We start from the raw sequence: 21,698 nt of genomic DNA, 5'->3' as shown, positions 1-21,698 counted from the left end.
GAAAGTGTGCCTAAAACAGGGATCGCGGCACAGGGTTAGTGGTGCCGGGTTAAGTCTGTCCAGGGTTCGAGCCCCAGCGTCCTGCCTGAGGCCCGGCCCAGCTCCTGCTGCAGCATCTCCTGTCACACTAGCACATCACCCTCTGCGGGGCGGGGCTGGGAAGACGGAATCCCTTCCCTCAAAGTGTGTTCCAGCCATGGTTCTAGGCACTGGCAGAACCCGTGAACCAGATGGACCGACAACCCTGTCCTCAGGGCGCTTGTGTTCTACCGGTGCTGGGAAGACACAAGCAATAAACAGGACGAGGGAGGGAACTGCGGGAAAAGGCGAAAGAAGAGCAGGACTTGGGGCATCAGAAGTGTCTGGGGGAGGGCTGCAATTTCTAGAAGGGAGATCGGGGTCACTGAGAAGGAAGAAGACCTGAGGGTGGGGCCTTAGGTGGGAGGAGGGGCATGCTGGCCAGCACCCAGGAGGCCGGCCCAGGTCCGAGAGGGGGCCCGGCACAGTGGAGGTCTGGGGGAGGCGCTGACAGCTGGAAGGGGCCAGCGAGGAGACGCCGGGTTCCCTAGGTGGCGTGGCACGACTTGGGGGAGAGGCACATTGGAGCCAGGTGTTCAGGCTGAGTGTCCAGAGGTGTCCTGAAGCCTCAAACTGCCTGTGAGCAAGTGGGAGGGGGGAGTCTGGCCGGAGTCCTGGCGTCCGTCTGAGGCCTTCGGGTAGGCTCTGCTCGGGCCCCCAGCACCACCCAGGCCCCCCAGGCTCCCCACCCCCTTGGGAGCCCCATGGTCTCACTGTTGTGCTCAAGCTCACTGGGAAAGCCCCCTCCAGGCAGCACCTACATCTCCATTCACATCCATTTACCCACATTCCCAGCAGCTCTTTAAGGTGATCAGAAAATGCTGCATTTTCACAGAGAGCTTGTTCTGGTAAAACATCTCCTTCCCCTTCCCCTTTCTCTCCCTTTGCTTTTCCCAATTTCACAGAAATTCCTGGCCCTCACTGGCTTTGCTCTCAAGAACAAAAGCATAATAAATAGCTTTCTCGAAGCGCCACTGCTTAACCCTGCAGCCCAGTCTCGGCCAGTTTCCTTCAGGTCCCTGGACTGTCATATCACCATTTACTTTTTTAAAAAATTAATTAATTAATGAATTTTTGGCTGCATTGGGTCTTCGTTGCTGCGCGCGGGCTTTCTCTAGTTGTGGTGAGCGGGGCGACTCTTCGTTGCGGTGCGCGGGCTTCTCATTGCGGTGGCCTCTCTTGTTGTGGAGCATGGGCTCCAGGCAGCCGGGCTTCAGTAGTTGTGGTATGTGGGCTCAGTAGTTGTGGCACGCAGGCTCTAGAGCACAGGCTCAGTAGTTGTGGCGCACAGGCTTAGTTGCTCCGCGGCGTGTGGCATCTTCCCGGACCAGGGCTCGAACCCGTGTCCCCTGGATTGGCAGGCGGATTCTTAACCGCTGCGCCACCAGGGAAGCCCACCGTTTTCTTTTTTAATCAATAGATCCCAAATGTGATTTGTTAGAACAATTATTAACTAACATCTTTAGTATTTGAAGCACTCATGCAAATTGATTACGAAACAAAACACCACGGGGCGGGTAGTGCTGTGAGGTGGGGCGAGCCCACCCAGATGGGGCTCCTGCCAGCCCCGGCCCTGCGGTCCAGAGGCCCTTCGCATGAAGAAGTTCAATAATGGAGAAAAGCAAGGCCACATTCAGAGTCGGGGGGAGGACCTTTCACTGAGTCTCACTCGCTCCCTCCGTAAAATGGGAACATAACCTGCTCGGAGGTTTTCCTGCAGGTGGACTGAGCCCAGGCCCCAGCCTGGAGCAGGGCTAACTCAGTGTGGGAGCGTCTCATGGACACTGTTATGGACGGAATTGTGTCCCCCTAAAGCTCAACATGACTGCATTTGGAGACGGGGCCTTTAAGGAGATAATTAAGTTTAAAGGGGCCCAGATCCCACAGGACTGTGCCCTTATAGTAAGGGGAAGAGACAACAGAGGGACCTCTGGCCCTCTCCGAGGAAAGGCCGGATGAGACACAGAAGAGAGGGCAGCTGTCTGCAAGCCCGGGAAAGAGCCCCTTCCAAAGCCACCCTGAGCCTGCACTTCTCGCCTCCAGGACTGTGAGAAAGTACATTCCACCGTTGAGGCTGCCTGGGCTGTGGCACCTTGTTAGAGCAGCGTTTTGGGCTTGAAAGATGCCACTCTGCGAGGGAGTGGCGAGGGAGCTGTGCCCCAGAGGCCAGCGGAGGTGACCTCACTTCCAACGAGGGCTCCCGCCCTGCTCCGGTGCTACGGACAACATCTCAGTTCAGGACAGCTGCACCTCAGGCCTCACACACACACTAAAAACAGATCCATCCGGAATTACGTACTAATCAAGTGCGCACCAATGTTACACCACGAGCCCTGATTTATGATTCATCAGGAAAGCTTTCGTTAAAAAAAAAAAAGTAGGCAACACGATCTGCCGCAACTGTTTATTATATTTAGAAGTCTACAAATTTGAGCTTTTAAGAAAAATTCACAAAATATTCCGTTGAAACCACGTTTCCGGTTCATCGAATTTCAAATGTATTTTAATGTGCTGGACAATATATTCTAATGCTGTCTAAAACACAGCCAAATTATTTTTCTTTTATTCATTTGTACACATTCTGTAATTTTTTGAAAACCAAGATTAAGATAAAAAATGTTAAGAAAACTACCCAATTACAATGACTATTTTCCCATGTACTGGAATATTTTCTGTGGGTGTGTCTTCTTACCTTATTCATTTTTACTTCTGTACACTATATCTATTTATAAATGCACTTAGGGAGTTCTCATCTTACATTTCTCATAAATTCAAACAGCAACGCCTTGTCAAAAGATTAATTTGCTTGGCAGTGCAGAAGCTTAGGCTGTTACAAGCACTCACTGAAAATTATTTTTAAATTTATCCATCATCCAAAATAAACAATTTCAAAGGGACAGACGTCTTTAAACATGATTTTGAAATCACCTTAATATGTGGAAATATAAACGAAGCAATCTCAAATTAGACACCAGCCATTTTGGGTCTTTTGTTTTTATTCTTTGCTCCCTTTTTAATGAAATATATGTCGTGAATTTTGTTTCTCCAGGCCCTCCTCGTATCAGCTGATGCTGGTAACCCTTAGCCCATGAGCCTCACAGCACTGAGACCCCCCCCGCCCCCAAGGAGAGGTGGAGGAGCCCTTGTTTCCAGACCCCCAGCTGTTGGAACCAAAGAGGCCAAGGAAATTAAGCAGGGGTGTGCACGGATATGCCAGAAGGAAGGTGTGTGCAGGAAGTCACGCAAAACAGAAATCGCGGGGAAGCTTCTACTACATCAAAAATAACAATTTCTCAAAAGAAATATTAAAAATCAGTAATGTATGTATACCCTGTGAAAAAGTAGCGAAACAATCCACAAAACTGGCTGGTCTTCGCTGCAGTCTGTGACGTGGTCACTGGTTCATTTAAAGAGGAATTTCTCCAGGAAATACATATGGCAACGTCAGTATTAAGAACCATAGCGATCCTACAGAAAGAACCAACACGAAAGTTTACGACTATCAGCGTCCCCAAAACGGGTGCCGCAGCGACGGGAACCCGCACCCAAGGAAGTGGGAACCGGGAGCTCCTGGCGCCTGCGCTGCGGCCCCTGGGCTGTGGGAAGGACGGTGAGGGGTGCAGGGCCCCATGGTGAGCCCTCCAGGGGGCAGGTGTGATGGGGGGACAGAGGAACCCTGAAATTCTGGTTCAGCAGAGGGATCTTGCAGGAGCACCTTAACCTCTCTGTGCCTGTTTTTCAATCCATAAACTGGGGATGATCACCTATAAAAAATAGGGATGTCACCTCCACGGAAGGTCTGGTGTGGGCTCGGCTGACCTAAGGGACGTGAAAGAGCTCTGCGAATTCTAACCAAAGGTTGTGTCACCCACAGCTGGAGCCCCAGGGCCGAGGAGCTCTCCACAGTGGGGGCACCTCCCCAACCCGGGAGCCCCCTTTAGAGGCAGCAGAGTCCACGTCGATTAGGTCCTACTCCCTACAGCCATGTTTCACGTTATCAGTAGCATCCTAAAATAACGTGAGGTAAGCAAGAAGGTTCACAAAGTCGCCTTCGTATAACCAGAGCCGGCCTTAAAGCATTACACATGAGCACGTTCCACTCCTGCCTCATTTAAAAGACTGAAATACAATCTAAATACCCAACTCGGGGAATATTTAAATAAATTACACCTATTTTCACTCAACAGAATGTGGTTTCTGAAGACTTTTTAACTACACGGAAGTGCTCATAACAAAACATCATGAAGGAAAAAGAGGGTGTAAAACCACAGACACGATATAATCCTTTACAAATTTTAAACAGGTATATGCACAGAAGCCTAGAATCAACATAGAATAAACCAAATATTAACGGAAGTCTGCCCTGGGAGGTGGGGTTCTGGGTAATTTTCTTCTTAATATTTCTGTTTCAAAAGAGGAAAAAAGTAGGTCATGATCATGACAATTCCTGTAACAATTCCTCTAGAGTCGTAACTTAGAAAATTTAAACAAATATGAAATTATCATTTCTGGTTTTCATGATGTCCTGGGTTACACTGTAGCAAAAATATAAATCAGTAATATAAAATCTGATTTTCCAGCAATTGAAGAGTGGTCCGAATCTCATTTTCAAAACTATGAACCCACCATCAAACTCAGTTAATGTCATCCCCGTTTCACTAACCTGAATCGAAGTCATGACTCCGTTAGCGAAGACGGAGAGCTTTCCAGCAACGGACCTCACTCCCTGCTTAAACTGGGCCATGTCGGGGGCCGTGGGCAGCATGCCCGTGAGGCTGTAGTTTCCTGCACACAGAGCAGACAGACGCTGGCTCGTCACTACCGCAGGGATGGCGCAGCCAGTGCCCAGGGACCCGATGGCTTCGGAGAACTCGGCTCCCCTCCCCTCCAGCTGCCCATAAGCAGCAGCTGTGGTTAAGGGAAAAGGAGCCTGCGGTGGGTTTCAGCGCCAGCCCTACCATGAAGCAGCTGCAAGACCCCACGGTGAGAGAAGATGCAGCACTAGGTCTTAGGACCACCACGGGTTCAAATACTGGCACTGCCACTTCCAAGCTGTGTGCCTTTGGAGAGTTTCCTTACCCTCTCTGGGCCCGTTTCCTCCAGGCACTTAACACAAGACCTGACAGAGAAGTACTCAGTAAATGGCAGATGGGCGGACATCTGTGGGTTTTTCGGACTCAGCATCTCTTCCCCCTTTTGCTAAAAGCCCTCCTCCCTTCCTCTGCAGGAGGTCTCTCCCCCAGCCCCCTAAACCATGCATGGGCACGTGACCCAGACCTAGCCAATCAGAGCCTTCCTGGATTCCCGCATTCTCAAGGGAGGGGAGCCGTTTGCTTGCTCTGGGGTTACTGGTGGGGGCGAGGCGACGCTGTAGCTGTCTGTGACTAGGGCTGTCCCCCTCCCACTCCCTCCTCAAGGAGGGAAGGAGGAAGCCTCTGGCAGTGCGGGAGGAGGCTCACCCCAGGAGGAAAGGCAGAGGGGTGGGTGGGGCTGTCTGCCGACTCAGCAGGGCCAAGCGCAGTGCCAGCGCTCCCAGGTAGGGGCCGACCCCTCCCCCTCACCGAGGCCGCTGGCGGCTGGGTTTCTGCTGCTTTAGTCTGGGTGGTCCCAACACAGACAGCAGCATACTGCACACAGGTGAAACGCATCAGAGTGGTCACACATAAAGGGGTCCCTAGAGCTGACAGATGGGCTTCTGTGGCGCACTTTTGTCGCACAGCTGTGAAAAGGTGCCCGAGGGGCTCAGAGACTTTGTGAGAGAACGCCAACCCTGCAGAGCCTCCAGGGAGCCAGCCCAGCTGCCCCTCGGCTCTGCAGGTCACTCCACACCCGCCTGCCCCTTAAGCAGCAGCAGAAGCCAGGTCCCTTTCCAAGAACCAAATAGGAGGCACGCATTTATCCTCCAGCACGGACGCCACCCTGGAGAGACAGTGTGTCTTCCCACGGCGCCATCCCGTGCCCAGCACTCGGGGAGGGGCCACAGGTGCGGCTGCTTCTCCTCTCTGCCCCTGGGTGACATTTTAGAGTCTTGTAGCCCTTTGCCAATGACAGAGCGACAGCCTAGCCCAGCCCAGTGACGGGACTGGGGTTCAAAGCCCAGCACGGTGGTGCTACCAGCCGGTAAGATGCATCTGAGAGGAAATGAAGAGCTAGTGTCACATCCTGGGCGCAAAGGGCCAGTCACAGCTGCTCCATGGCGTGGCGAGGTCCGGAGTGGCGAGGGGGCTGTGCCCCAGAGGTCAGCGGACGTGACCTCAGCAGAAACGCCTCCACTTACAAGCTTCCAACTCGAGAAACGTTGAGAAAGGAGAGAGCACAGCTGAGGCAGGAGGTTTAACGTGGAAGCAAAGCGCTGTGGTGGCTGCTCCACTCGGGTGCACAGCCACCCCTTCTTTTCGCTCAGGTTGACAAGACTCCGGTTTGTGTAACTGAACCTGGTTGGCGACAGCACCGTATGACAAATATGTTCAGCAAATCACCAAACAAAACCGCCCGACGGCCGACTGAAGTCAGTGCTTTGAAGGCCGACAGGCCCAAAGAGGCCAGGCTCCTGGACCCCGGGCCAGAGCCAGGAGGAAAGGAGAGAGTGGCCGAGGCGCTTCCAGGGAGCCTCGAGACCCAGGGACAACAGCAAACGCGCCAGGAGCCCCTACGACCCTGGGCAGTGCGCACCGAGCCCGGACAGAGGTGTCCGTCCGCAGCGCCCTGGGCTTCCCGGGTGGCCCCGTTCAGACTCAAATGATCAGAACCAGGTTTTGGAGAGAAATACACCAGAGGGGCAAGCTGGGTTTCCAGCTTCTTCTGTTCCGACACTGCTCTCAACAAAGAACAAAGCCACCTCTGCTCTGTCATCTGGTTCCCTCTGAGCCTGAGTGGCTCCCTCTGAGGCAGTGCCCAGCGATGGCCATTCCCCGTCCCCCAACTGACCCTGCTCTGGAGTGACGGCAGGGACGGGCACTGTGCCAGCTGTGGATGCTTACGTGTGCTCCTCATCTACTCCCTCCCAGACCGTGGAAGGGAGCGGCCTTGGAGCAAAGCCAGGGTTAAAGCACGCCCCCAGGAAGTACCAGGAGGCATTTCTAATTTGGAGAAATCTTCCCCTTAACCCTGAAGAAATTATAAAGGTGATCTACCCAGTGGCACTGATATTTCACGGATGGGGAAACATTTAAGATAAGGAACACTTAAGGATTTAAGGATACTCTCTTACAACCAGCTTTTGCTCTTTGCTGAAATGCACTCTAAATAAAAAGTAAATATTTAATGATCAGTGTTCAATGCGCTTGCATTTAGAGCAGCTATTAAAGGCACCTGATGAGAGATGCAGACTGAGGGTAATCGTGGTCTGAACCATCTGGGTTTGGGATGGAGGAGGGAGGGGGAGGGAGGGCAGGTGCTGCAAGCAGGACCACTGGCTGCCGGGGAGGGGCTGAGGGTCCCTGGGCAGCCTCGCACCCCAGGATGGTCCTATCAGGGCTGCGAGTCCCCAGGACAGGAGCTTGTCTGGGACCCACAGAGGGCCAAAAAAAAATCAATGGACCTTTGTTCTATGAAAGGGGACAGGAAGGTAAACGTCATCGCTGGCTGCAGCCTTCCTTCAACAATTGGAAATGCTGCTCATTTGATCTCTGAAAGGTTGGGGTTTTTTTTGTTTTTTTGTTTTTTTTTTTTTGCGGTACGCGGGCCTCTCACTGCTGTGGCCTCTCCCGTTGCTCCAGACGCACAGGATCAGCGGCCATGGTTCACGGGCCCAGCCGCTCCGCGGCATGTGGGATCTTTCTGGACCAGGGCGCAAACCCGTGTCCCCTGCATCGGCAGGCGGACTCTCAACCATTGCGCCACCAGGGAAGCCCTGAAAGGTTTTTTTAAACAAACAATAATGTTTCAGAGTGAAACTTCCAGTAACTTGAATTACAAAAACAAAAACGGCCAGGGGTGAGTTTCAACCTGTTAGGTTCTCTGGACTGCCCTGCCCCTGTGCCAGGGCACCCATGAGGTAGCCCAGCACTGACCCACAGGGGGCAGAGGCGGGACCCTGGGAGGCCTCCACAGGAGCCGAGCACCCCTCTGCCAGGGGCGGCCGCACAAGGAAGTGCCCTGACAAGAGGTCAGGACACCGAAAGTTCGCATATGAGAACACAAGTCCGTGAGCCACACCTGCCCCAACCCAGGCCCAGTGCAGGAAACGGCCAGTCAGAAAGCAGCTCCTCCTGCTGGAGGCCAGAGGGCGGCCTAGGACGCTCCCTGCCCAGGGGCCGCACACCGGGCCTGTGTCCCGCAGGTCTCTGGTCCACCCACCTGGCTAGAACCCTCCCTCTCACTGCAGCACAGCAGCCTGGCAGCGCCCGCTTAACCCCGGGGGCCACGGTGGCTCTTGAAACGCCCCCAAACCCCAACGGAAGGCCCCAGGCATTCGGGTCTCCCACATGACATTCTCTGTTGGGGCTGTTTCTCTCTGGACTCAGAAAACAGTTGTTCTCTGTGGCTGCAGGGCCCAGCGGCCGCCCGCGTGGGGTCCCTCCGTGCCCACGCCCAGCTCCTCCAGGACTGGAGACGAGAGGTGCAGGTGGTCCCGGGCCTTGAAGGCCTTGGAGATCCCCCCCCGCTTGGGTGGTCCTGCTGACGAGTGGGCTCCTGAAATGACCTCAGAGGACCCTGCTCCTTGAATGTCGGCCGTGACATAAGGGGGACACGTGGCCCTCCCCTTACCCCCGAGGCCTGACTTGGGGCTGACTGGGACTGGAACACGGCTTTCCTACGGCTCAGGGTCAGAGGAACAAGCAGAGAGGCGCTTGGTTCTGGACGCCCGTGACGGGCCTGTGTGCTGAGGCTTACTCCCTGGGGGGGCCCAGACATCTCCTCATCGGGGTCTGGACCCTCCTCTCCACCTGCCTGGCTCCAAAGCCCCATTCTGTCTCCCCTGGGAGGCAGAGGCTGGTGGACTCACCTGTTCTATCTGCTCTGACTACCCCTGGGGTCTGGGAGGGGCCTGGGAGGGCCTGCCATGTGCCAGACCCCGAGGTGACACTTTACATAAAGGACCTCATTTCAGCCTCAGTACAAACTGGTGAGGTAGGTATGGATATTACCCACCCATTTTACAGAGGAGGAGACCGAGGCTAAAGGTGACCTGAAATCCCCCAAGTCTCACAGTTAGGGAGTGGGTCCCGTCACACGGGAGCCCAGGGCTGTCCCCTCCAAGGCTGTGACACCACACGAGCCAGACACCAGGTTCACACCATGCTAGGCACCCCACCGCCCGTGACGATGGTTCAGGGAGACGACATGCCGGGTAACTTTGGGGACGTCGCTTAAATTCCATGACTTGGTCTCTTCACATGCAAAGCCTGGAATAATAACTTCTGCTCTGCCTGACTTACAGAGGCCATAGGAGCATCAAATAATGGCCGCTAACGATCCTGGTAAAGTAAAAAGTCCTAGCCAGAGAAAACGTACTCGAGACCAGCCTCGTTACCCGCCTGCCCCTTCCCCACATTACCTGCCGTCTGCTTCCTCTGCTCATCAAACAGGTCAGCAGAACTGATGGAGGAACTTGCCGAAAGCCTCTCCAGCCGAGCCCTGGTTTCATACTAGACAAGACCAGGAGAAAAGAAACATTAGGCTCCAAAAACCATGAGCAATTTTGCAGAAAGAATCATCGAGGAGCGATCACGGCTGGGCTGGGGGCCGGCATGATGCTCGCGTCCTGCGGGTCACAAGCAGACAGATGAACGCACAACGCCACGGCCAACAACGGTCAGTGGAGGGGAACCCAGGGACAGTGACAGTGACAGCTCTGTCATGTGCTGCTCTCACCCAGCTGCCAGGAAAGGCCGCTCCAAGAAGCTCTCTCCCAATAGCCTTATGTGATTTCCTAACTGAACTTGGATGTTGTCAACTTTAAAACAAGGCAGATTTTAGTGGGTGGAGAATAGCCAAGTGGCAACTCTAAATACACTCAAAATGCTAGTGGAGGGTGGCACAGTGGTTGGGAGTCCGCCTGCCGATGCAGGGGACACGGGTTCGTGTCCCGGTCTGGGAGGATCCCACGTGCCGCGGAGTGGCTGGGCCCGTGAGCCATGGCCACTGGGCCTGCGCTTCCGGAGCCTGTGCTCCGCAGCGGGAGAGGCCACAACAGTGAGAGGCCCGCGTACCTCAAAAAAAAAAAAAAAAAAAAAAGCTAGTGGAATTTCTACTGCTACAAAATAAAATCGGTACTTTAGGAAATAATTATTCTCTGTATCGTGCAGGAAGCCTAGTAATAACACGTATCTCTAAGAGTCTGCGTAAGCACGTTACCGCTTCACAATGAAAAGGAAACCTTTAAGCTCCCCATTTCCATTTGAGTCTTACTGCTTAGCCAGACTCCACTAAGATAAGCTCATTAACATTTCTGAGAAAAGAGGCAATAATCTCTTTTCTGAAAATAAATATACCTACCCTCGAGAATCTATCTGTATACTTCATTTAACTATGGTTAAAAAATTGCTAAGTAAATTACAGGTGTATCAAAAATCTCCTGAAATTTACTCAAAAGGTATCGAATGGATGGCTATTCAAAACACTGAGAAAGGAATGAGAGAAAGATGAGACACTGTCCCTGCCTTCCAATCACCCCTCTAGCTGGAGCGGCAAAGTGGGGCGATTAGTCAGAAAGACCTGGGTTCGAGTCCTGCTCCAGCACTCTGGGGACAGGGGTCCCTTGCAGCCTGACTCCATCTCACTCAGCATCCAGCACCTCCTCCCACACCTCCCGTGGCCCTGCTGGCTTCCTGCTCTGTGGGGACCACACAGAAACTCCCTGGGCACTTACATCAGCTTTGGCTTGTCTTCCAAAGTACATATCTGAGGAAATGGCTTTGACGTTGCCAAACTTCTTCTGGGCCTCATCTGTATTTTCAACTGGCTCATAGTCTGGCTTGCGGCGAGCAGTAGGTCTACAGTTAGCAACAGCCAAAACGTCAGTAAGGAATGACATCAGTAAGATGATGGAATAGGAGTTTTCTCCCATTACCCCTTAGAGAACACTGGTTTTGACAATCACCCACAGATGAGAATGCCTTTGTGGGAGTCCAGGAGTCCGGCAGAGAGGGTCCAGCACACTGCTGGAGCAAAAAATCCAAGACTGGATGCATTGAAGAGGGTAAGAGGAATAGTCTCACTGCGCCCATGTCACCCCTCCTCCAAGGCGGCACAGCTCAGTGCCAAGAGAGATCCACGGGGCCTGCAATTCCTCCCATGGGGGAAGGCGAGAGGGTGGTGAGCGGGTGCCTGGTCTCCCCAGCTGTGTGGGACATTGCCAAGGGTGCCTCTTTCTTTCTCATCCCACCCAGGATACTGAGGTGACCGACACAGCTTAGGGGCTGGGGGAGGCTGGAAGCAGAGCAGCCAGGGCTCAGAACTCATCAAAGCTGTGTGGATTCCACTAACCACTTCCCGAACTCCATGAGGAGGCCTGCTCACAAACCACTGGATACACTTTGCCTGGGGAGCCCCCAGCTGGCCCTCCAACACTCTGCACGCCTCACCCATGCACCTTTGGCCCCACAGCTGGCTCCCTGCACATGCCCCTGCGGATGGTGAGGGCAAGCCTTTGCAGACAGAAAGTGAGCGTGTGCAAAAGTCAGCCCAACTCTGGGACTTGCGGAGGGCACAGCAACCTGAGCATTTCAGGGCACCGCCCTGGCGAGAGCAAGCAGGAGGCTCTCAGCACCTGGCCCTGCTCTGTGGGACTGAGAAAAGACACACCATCCTGAGATGTCACCCCCCAAGAGGAGTAAGAAGTGTGGAGTGAGTGCATCCATAGGAAAGGTCTGAGTAAGCCTCCACATCTCTAGCAGGGCTGACTACTGAAGGCATTTCTCACCCAAAGCCAGGCACTGAAGACTGGAGGAGGTGATTGCTCCTTCAAGTGCAAAGACAGCAACACAAGGCTCCAAGGAACATGAAAAACCAAGGAAACGTGACACCACCAAGGGAAACAATAATTTTCCAGTAACTGATCCCAAAGAACTGCCTGACAGAGAATTCAGAATAATTGTTTTAAGGAAGCTCATCAACCTACAAGAACACAGACAACTCAATAAAATCAGGGAAATAATACACAGATAAAATGAGAAGTTCAGCATAGAGACAGAAATCATAACCGCGTCCCATCGCTCGCATTACCGTCTGAGCTCCGCCTCCTGTCAGATCAGCGGCGGCATTAGATTCTCATAGGAGCATGAACCCAGTAGGTTCGAACCAGAACTGCACGTGCGAGGGATCTAGGTTGTGCGTTCCTTATGAGAATCTAATTCCTGATGATCTGAGGTAGAGCTGAGGCGGTGATGCGAGCGCGGGGGAGCGGCTGCAAACGCACATCATCATTAGCAGGGAGGTCTGACTGCACAGAAACCGTAATAAGTCAATTGCTTGCAGACTCATATCAAAACCCTGTCAGTGGGGACTTCCCTGGTGGCAACAGTGGTTGAGGGTCCGCCTGCCAGTGCAGGGGACACTGGTTTGAGCCCTGGTCTGGGAGGATCCCGTGTGCCGTGGAGCATCTGGGCCCGTGCGCCACAACTGCTGAGCCTGCACTCTGGAGCCCACGGGTCACAGCTACTGAGGCCCACGTACCTGGAGCCCATACTCTGCAACAAGAGAGGCCGCTGCGCTGAGAGGCCCGCGCACTGCAGTGAAGAGTGGCCCTGCTCGCCACAACTGGAAGAGGGCTGGCGCGTGGCAGTGAAGACCAAACGCAGCCAAAAATAAAAAATAAGTAAATAGGTAAAATAAATATATTTGAAAAACAAAACAAAACCTATCAGTGAGTGGCAAGTGGAAACAAGCTCAGGGCTCCCATTGATTCTGCATTATGGTGAGTTGTATCATGATTTCATTATATATTATAATGTAATAATAATAGGAATAAAGTACACAATAAATGTAATGTGCTTGAATCATCCTGAAACCACCCCCCACCCCGAATCCCGGGCCGCGGAAAAACTGTCTTCCACGAAACTGGTCCCTGGAACCAAAAAGGTTGCAGACCACTGAAGCAGAAGAAAGAATCTGTGAACTCGAAGACAACTCAGTTGAAATTATCCAGTCAGAAGAGAACAAAGAAAAAAGAAAAAGAGCAAAGAAGCCTATGTGAATTATGGGACACCATCAAGAACACAATTCATGCATTGTGGGAGTCCCAGGAGGAGAAGAGAGGAAGAAAGGGGCAGAAAGCTTATTTAAAGAAATAATCTCTAAAAACTTCCCAAATCCGGAGAGAGATGCGGACATCCAGATACATGGAGCTCATAGGTCCCCAAACAGATTCAACCCAAAGAAATCTTCACCAAGAAATATATAATAAAACTGTCAAAAATCAAAGACAAAGAGAGAATTTTGATAGCAGCAAGAGAAAGAAACTCATTCCATAAAATGGAAGCCCTGCAAGGCTATAAGCAGATTTCTCTGCAGAAATCCTGAAGGCCAGAATATAGTGGGATGATATATTCAAAGTGCTGGAAAGACAAACACAAACACAACTGCCAGCCACCAGACTTGTCCTACAAGAAATGCTAGAAGGAGCTCTTCAAGCTAAAATGAAAGGATGCTAATCAGTAACATGAAAACATAGGAAAGTATAAAACTCACTGGTGAAGGTAAGCATATAGCCAAACGCAGAACACTCTAATACCATAATAGTGGTGTATAAATCACTTAACTCTAGTATAAAGGTTAAAAGACAAAAGTGGTAAAAATAACGACAGCTACAGTAATTTATTAGTGGCTACACAATATAAAAAGAGGTAAATTATGATATGAGAAACATAAAATGTAGGGAAGGAGAGTAAAAGAGTAGAGGTTTTGTATGCAATCTAAGTTAAACTGTTATTAGCTTAAAATAGACTGCTATAACTGTAAGATGTTTTATGTAAGCCTCATGGTAATCACAAAGCAAAAACCTATAGTAGAAACACAAAAGAAAAAGAGAAAGGAATCAAAACATAGCACTATGGAAAATCATCAAATCACAAAGGAAGACAGCAAGAGAGGAAGCAACAAATAGAAGAGCTACAGAAACAGCCAAGAAACAGTTAATGAGATATGGCAATAGTACATCCTTAACTATCAACAATTTTTTTTTTTTTTTTTTGTGGTACGCGGGCCTCTCACTGTTGTGGCCTCTCCCGTTGTGGAGCACAGGCTCCGGACGCGCAGGCTCAGTGGCCATGGCTCACGGGCCCAGCCGCTCCGCGGCATGTGGGATCTTCCTGGACCGGGGCACAAACCTGTGTCCCCTGCATCGGCAGGCGGACTCTCAACCACTGCGCCACCAGGGAAGCCCTCAACAATTATTTTAAATGCAAACAAATTAAATTCTCCAATCAAAAGACACAGAGTGTCTGAATGGATTAAAAAAAAACAAAAACAAAAACAAGATACAACTATATACTGCCTGTAGGAGACTCACTTCAGCTTTAGGGACACACATCTCTGAAAGTAAAGAGATGGAAAAAGCTATTCCACGTAAATGGAAACCAAAAGAGAGCAGGGAGAGCCATACTCATATCAGACAAAACCGACTAAGTCACAAACTGTAACGAGAGACAAAGGTCTTTATAGAATGATTAAAGGGTCAATTCATCAAGAGGATATAACAACTGCAAATATTTATGCACCCAACACAGAAACACCTAAATATAATAAGCAAATATTAACAGATCTGAAGGGAGAAATAGACAGTACTGCAATAATAAGAGAGGACTTTAATATCCCACTTTCAACGATGGACAGATCATCTAGACAGAAAACCAATAAGGAAAACTGGACTTGAACCAAATGGAACAAAAGACGTATTCAGGACATTCCATCCTATAGCAGCAGGACACACATTCTCAAGCACACACAGAACACTCTCCAGTATGAATCACAGGCTAAGTCACGAACAAATCTGAATGATATTTAGGTCTTAACAAATTTAAGAAGGTTGAAATCACATTAAGTGTCTTCTCCAACCACACGAGTATGAAAGTAGAAATCAATAACGGGAGGAAAAGTGAAAACTCCACAAATAGGTGGAAATTAAACAGCACACTCCTGAGCAACCAACGGGTCCAAGAAGAAACCAAAAGGGGGATTAAAGGACACCTTAGAACACAATCTTCAACAAAGGAGCCAAGAACATACCAGGGAGAAAAGACAGTCTCTTCAGCAAGTGGTGCTGGGAAAGCTGGATGCTGTAAATCAATGGAGTAGAACATTCCCTCACACCACACACAAAAATAAACTCAAAATGGCTTAAAGATTTCAATATAAGACATGACACCGAAAAACTCCTAGAAGAGAACATAGGCAAAACATTCTCTGACATAAATTGTACCAATGTTTTCTTAGGTCAGTCTCCCAAGGCAAAAGAAATAAAAGCGAAAGTAAACAAATGGGACCTAATCAAACTTATAAGCTTTTGCACAGTAAAGGAAACTATAAACAAAATGAAAAGACAACCTACAGAATGGGAGAAAATATTTACAAGTGATGCGACCAACAAGGGCTTAATTTCCAAAATATACAAAACAGCTCCTACAGCTCGGTATCAAAAAAACCCACAAACAACCCAATCAAAAAATGAGCAGAAATAGACATTTCTCCAAAGAAGACATACAGATGGCCAACAGGCACATCAACAGATGCTCAACATCACTAATTACTAGAGAAATGCAAATCAAAACTATAATGAGGTATCACCTCACACTGGTCAGAATGGCCATCACCCAAAAGTCTACAAATGACAACTGCTGGAGCGGGTGTAGAGAAAAATGAACCCTTCTTCACTGTTGATGGGAATGTAAGTTGGTACAGCCACTATGGAGAACAGTATGGAGGTTCCTTAAAAAACTAAAAATAGAGCTACCACATGATCCAGCAATCCTACTCCTAGGCATATATGCAGAAAAGGCAAAAACTCTAATTCGAAAAGATACATGCACCCCAGTGTTCATAGCAGCACTATTTACAATAGCCAAGACATGGAAGCAACCTAAATGTCCATCGACAGATGAACGGATAAAGAAGATGTGGTATATGTATGCAATGGAATACCACTCAGCCATAAAAAGGATGAAATAATGCCATCTGCAGCAACATGGACGGACCTGGAGAGTATCGTACTAAGTGAAGAGAGTCAGACAGAGGAAGCCAAATATTATATGATATCACTTACACGTGGAATCTAAAAAAGATGATACAAATGAACTTATTTACAAAACAAACAGACTCACACACAAAGAAAACAAATTTATGGTTACTAAAGGGGAAAGCTGGGGGAAGGGATAAATTAGGAGTTTGGGATTAACAGATACCACTACTACATATCAATGTAAAATAGAGGGCTTCCCTGGTGGCACAGTGGTTAAGAATCCGCCTGCCAATGCAGGGGATACGGGTTTGAGCCCTGGTCCAGGAAGATCCCACATGCCGGGAAGCAACTAAGCCCGTGCGTCACAACTACTGAGCCTGCGCTCTAGAGCCCATGAGCCACAACTACTGAGCCCACGTGCCACAACTACTGAAGCCCGCGCACCTAGAGCCCATGCTCTGCAACAAGAGAAACCACCGCAGTGAGAAGCCCACACACCGTAACGAAGAGTAGCCCCTGCTCACCGCAACTAGAGAAAGCCCACACACAGCAATGAAGACCCAATGCAGCCAAAAATAAATCAATAAATTAAATAAAAAAAAAAATCCCACCAATTTTCTAAAAAATAAAATAAAATAGATAAACATGGTCCTACTATATAGCGCAGCGAACTACACTCAATACCTTATAATAACTTATAATGGAAAAGCATATGAAAAAGACTCTCTATATATATATATATTCTTACATATTCAGTTGCATCTATCTATCTATCTATCTGAATCACTTTGCTGTACACCAGAAACGAACACAATATTGTAAATCAACTTTACTTCAATTTAAAAAAAAAAAGAAAAAAAGGATATCTTAAAACAAATAAAAATGGAAAAGCAGTACTAAGAGGGAAGTTTAAGGACAACAGGTATATGAAAAGGTGTTCAACATCAGTGATCATCAGGGAAATGGAAATCAAAACTACAGTGAGATATACCCCCTCACACCTGTTAGGATGGCTATTGTCAAGAAGACATGAGATAAGCGTTGGTGAGGACTGGAGAAGAGGGAACCTTTGTATACCACTGGTGGGAATGGAAATTAGTATAGTCACATGGAAAGCAGTGTGGGAGTTCATAAAAAAATTAAAAATAGAACTACCATATGATCCCACTTCTGGGTATATATGTCTGAAGGAAACAAAGTCAGTATCATGAAGAGATCTCTGCAGCCCCGTGTGCATGGCCGCATTATTCACAATAGGTAAGATATGGAAGCAGCCTAAGTATCCGTCAATGGGTGAACGGATAAAGAAAATGTAGTATATAATATACAATGGGATAATATTCTGCTATAGAAACGAAAGAAGGAAATCCTGCCATTTGTGACAACATGGATGAACCTGGAGGAAGCCAGAGAAAGACAAATACTGTATGTCCTCACTTGGATGCAGAATCTAAAAAACAAGAAGTTGAACTCAAAGAAACAGAGAGCAGAATAGTGGTTCCCAGGGAGATGGGAGCAGAACTTTCATTTATAAGATGACTAGGTTCTGGGGATCTGACGTACAGCATGGTGATTATAGTTAATAATCCTGTGGTGTTACTTGAACTGTGGGAAGAGAGTAGAGCTTCAGTGTTCTCAGCACAAAGAACAAAAACAGGTTAAACTGGTTTGAGGTAAGGCAAACGCACGTCTCATTTATAATGTGTGCACACGCCATTTTGCTTCTGAGAAAGCCAACAGCAGTAATTTTGTAAAAGGATTTTAGGCCACTTTGAAAAGGCTGGATATTCTAACTAGAAAAATGAATAAATATCCAAACCACACAACATTTGAATGAATTTTGCTATTTAAAATAGGCCTGTTGGGCTTCCTTGGTGGCGGAGTGGTTGAGAGTCCGCCTGCCGATGCAGGAGACACGGGTTCGTGCCCCGGTCCAGGAAGATCCCACATGCCGCGGAGCAGCTGCGCCCGTGAGCCATGGCCGCTGAGCCTGTGTGTCCGGAGCCTGTGCTCCGCGACGGGAGAGGCCACAGCAGTGAGAGGCCCGTGTACCGAAAAAAAAAAAAAAAAATAGGCCTATTATTTCACTCTTCACTTCCAGGGATCAATTAGTAAATACTGAATACATTGCCATGCTCATAAGACACTGCTCCACATTATGCAGGATACAAAATGAGTAGGATGACGGTACATCCCAGTCACCGAGGACAATCCCAGGTCACACCTGTTGTCCCAACATACTAGCATCGTCCCCCTGCACTCTATAAAGAGTTCCCTGGTTTGGATGATACATTATACAGCCCTTCATTCATAATCACCAAAAACTGGAGACAGTTCTTTGACAGGTAAATGGATAAACAGACTCAAAAATAAATAAATAAAAATAAAATAAAATAAAAATTTTCTAAAAAATAAAATAAAAAAAAAAAAATAAAAAACAGACTCAAAAATAAAGAGGGAGGAACACAGCAATGAATCTCAAGTGCACTACGAAAAGCCAAAGAAGCCTGTCTAACAGGGCTGGTTACTGCATGACTCCAATTATATGACATTCTGGGAAAGGAAAAACTGTGAGGTCAGAATACAGACCAGGATACAAAGAATATTCTTGAAATAGTACAACAAAATCATTTACTAGTGTTAGAGAATTTCCCTAGAGATGCATAGAGTCACTATTTACAATCCCACTGCTCTGGTATTCATACCTGTCTGTGTAGCCTGTTGGTTTTAGAATGATGTCAGTGTCTTTGACGGTCTCTTTTTTCCAATAGGAATCCGAACTGTCATCCCAGCTAGAAAAAGAACTGCTCCTTAACTCCACTGGCTCGTCAAAGTACCTGTATGAGAGAGAGCAGAACAGTGACTTTGGAGGACCTGACCGATGTCCACTCACATCGGTGCATGGGGACCGCCCTTCCCGGCCTCTTCGGAGTTGGGGGCAGCCATGTGATCTGGCCAGTGCAACAGAAGCAGACATAAGGCGAGTCATTTCCAAGGCCTTTCAGGTGCCCAGTCTTCTCTTCCCTCGCCGCATGGAAGAGGTCGGGTTTTCCAGGTGCTTCAGCCTCGGGCAGGTGAAACCACCATCCACCTGGACAATCAAGATTCCACCAGAAGGGCAGGTAAGCTGGACAATCCCCTGTACCCTCAGCTGACTTTAGCGAATGAGAGACAAACCATCATTGTGTTAAGCCCTAAAGATTGGGGCGGGGGGGTGGGGGAGAGTATTTCTCACTGCAGTGTAACCTAGCTTATCCCAACAGCGCATGACGTCTTTGAGTGCTACCCCATTTGTGCTATAGGTTAGTCACAAATAATGCTTCGAGCCCATCCGAGGAGCTCTTTGTTGGCAATCCTGCCATGTCAGCCACTGTATAAGGCACCATCCCTAACAGCAAGCAGCCCTTAGTGTAAGTGACGCTGACGAGCCTCCTCCTGGAATCGCTGATCACGGGACCGCTGCCCCGAGATGCTCTTCAGTCTGGCTTGACGTGAGCTTTGTCTGTAAGCTTCTCAGGGGAGCTGCTGGCCTTCTGGGTGGGTTTACACTTTCATTAGCTGAGCGTCACTGAGCAGGGCATCGCTGAGAGAGCAAGGCTCAGGGACAGCTTTTGGTCCTGAGTGGTGGGAGAAAAACCTTTGACCAAGAGCAGCAGGGTTTGCCTGGAACAGGACAGAGATGGACAGGTGAGGCGGATGTGCCAGAGCCGCAGTGGAAAGTGACCACGTGCCACCTCAGAGTTCAGGACCGCTTAGGGTGGAAAACAACCCGGCCAGGCGTGCACTCCTTATAAAGGTGGTTCCCGAAGTTCAGAAGAGAGACACGGATCCCAATGCTTGGGTCTGAGGAAAGGAAGGATGATGGAAGAGGACACAGAGGCTTCAAAAATGTCACCAAGGTTTCTGCAGAGAGTAAGAACGGACGCACACAGGAAACAAGGTGAGGCCAAGCCCCGAGGGCATAAGGAGTTCATGAGCTAAGATGGGGGGGGCGGGGGAAAAGACTCAATATACTCTTTTATTCTCGCAGGAAAAAAACCAGAAAAAGGAGGGGGCATAAACCTGCCGTTTGAAGCAGATGGTATGACTTCATATGAATAATAGAAAAAAGGCAGAATTTCCAAGTGTGGTTTCTGCATTCTCTGGCAAGGAGGTCATTAAGAACAAAGCTTGTTACACTAGCCTTCTCTCCCCAGGAAGAAAAACATGCAGTGTTCAAAGAGTATCTGGATTTCAGCTAGAAACTGACCAGGCTCTCCCTGCAGCTGACCAGCGGATGAGCCCTGAGCCACTGGGCTCTGCTCAGAGGAACAGAGACAACCAATCCCTGTTCAGAGAAGAGACCAGAACAACGAAGAGGCTCAAAGTCACGTCTGAGAAAGAAGGTTTGAAAGATGTGAGCCACGTGTTGGCCTGGAAAGTTACCTTCAAATATTTGAGGGACATATTTCTAAGGGACCAAGTGAAAGAATTAGGACCGATTCAATAAGGAATTTTAAAACTACTTAATAAGCACCTATGAGGGGCCAGGCACTTGCTGGGTGAGGATACTGGGCAAGGAGACATAGTCAGACCCTGCCCTTATGAGGTTGACGGATCTGAGCTCAGAAACCCAGGGAGATATGTAAGCATAGGGCAGTGTTTCTCATGTAGCTGCTGTCGGACTGAAAGGCTGCCTGGAGGAGGAGGAGGGGGAGGAGGGGGAGGAGGGAGGGGAGGAGGGAGGGGAGGGGAGGAGGGAGGGGAGGGGAGGAGGGAGGGGAGGGAGGAGGGGGAGGTGGAGGAGGGGGGAGGTGGAGGAGGGGGGAGGAGGGGGAGGGGAGGAGGGGGATGGGGAGGAGGGGGGAGGGAGGAGAAGGAGGGAGGGAAGGGGGAGGAGGGGGAGGGAGGGGAAAGAGGGAGGGAAGGGGGAGGAGGGAGGGGGAGGAGGGAGGGGGAAGAGGGAGGGAATGGGGGAGAAGGGAGGGGAGGGGGAGGAGTGCTGAGGGGCTGTGGCATCTCTTGGAGGGCTCTGGGGTGGGGTGGGGGTGAGCACTGGATGGAAGTGGGTGGAACTTCCAGGCCCTTCACAACTCTGAGGCACTGGTACTCAGGACTTCTTGAATTTAGTATCACTCTAAGGGAATATTCTTCATTCTGATAAGCCAAAGTGCTTATCCTGGAATGTAGGGCCATCGGATTTTTTTTTTTTTTTTTTTAATGACTGGACAATTCACAAATCAGAAGGAGAGAGAAAGCCATTCTGCTAGGGTCCTACTGATTAGCAGGAGCCCGTTACGTCGTATTCTCTGCACTGCGGCGGGGAGGGTGCCCTTCCCACCATTCACCAGCGAGGCTCCCTGTGCTCCTACACGGTGTACACAGCGCGGGAGGGCCTCCCGATGCACCAGGGAGGATGCGGTGGAGGACGGGCATCCACCAATGGCTGTGGGGTACCTGTCTTTCCTCGGAAACACAACAGCTGCCCTGGATCTCCAAATCTTTATTGACTTTCTAATGTTTT

At 49.6% G+C, this 21,698-nt stretch overlaps 1 protein-coding gene across 5 annotated transcripts in view; it reads right to left on the bottom strand.

Annotated features, from left to right (window-relative positions):
• Positions 1-2,468: 2,468 nt before the first annotated feature.
• Positions 2,469-21,698, bottom strand: part of ARFGAP3 (ADP ribosylation factor GTPase activating protein 3) — a 54,134-nt gene continuing 34,904 nt past the window's right edge. For 2 of the 5 annotated variants that reach the window (XM_032645260.1, XM_032645259.1), the window contains exons 12-16: positions 18,901-19,032; positions 10,892-11,015; positions 9,578-9,668; positions 4,742-4,863; positions 2,469-3,546 (exon numbers count right to left, since the gene is read on the bottom strand). In XM_032645260.1, the coding sequence (XP_032501151.1) occupies positions 3,529-3,546; positions 4,742-4,863; positions 9,578-9,668; positions 10,892-11,015; positions 18,901-19,032 (487 nt within the window). In that variant the 3' untranslated portion in view covers positions 2,469-3,528. Of the gene's footprint in view, positions 4,864-9,577; positions 9,669-10,891; positions 11,016-18,900; positions 19,033-21,698 lie in introns of all 5 variants that reach the window. The other 3 variants (XM_032645258.1, XM_032645257.1, XM_032645261.1) reach the window with 2 other exon arrangements.

Source organism: Phocoena sinus, chromosome 10 (genome assembly GCF_008692025.1).
Source record: "Phocoena sinus isolate mPhoSin1 chromosome 10, mPhoSin1.pri, whole genome shotgun sequence".
Taxonomy (NCBI): domain Eukaryota; kingdom Metazoa; phylum Chordata; class Mammalia; order Artiodactyla; family Phocoenidae; genus Phocoena; species Phocoena sinus.
The sequence above is the reverse complement of the archived record's forward strand: the minus strand, read 5'-3'. Positions and strand labels throughout refer to the sequence as shown.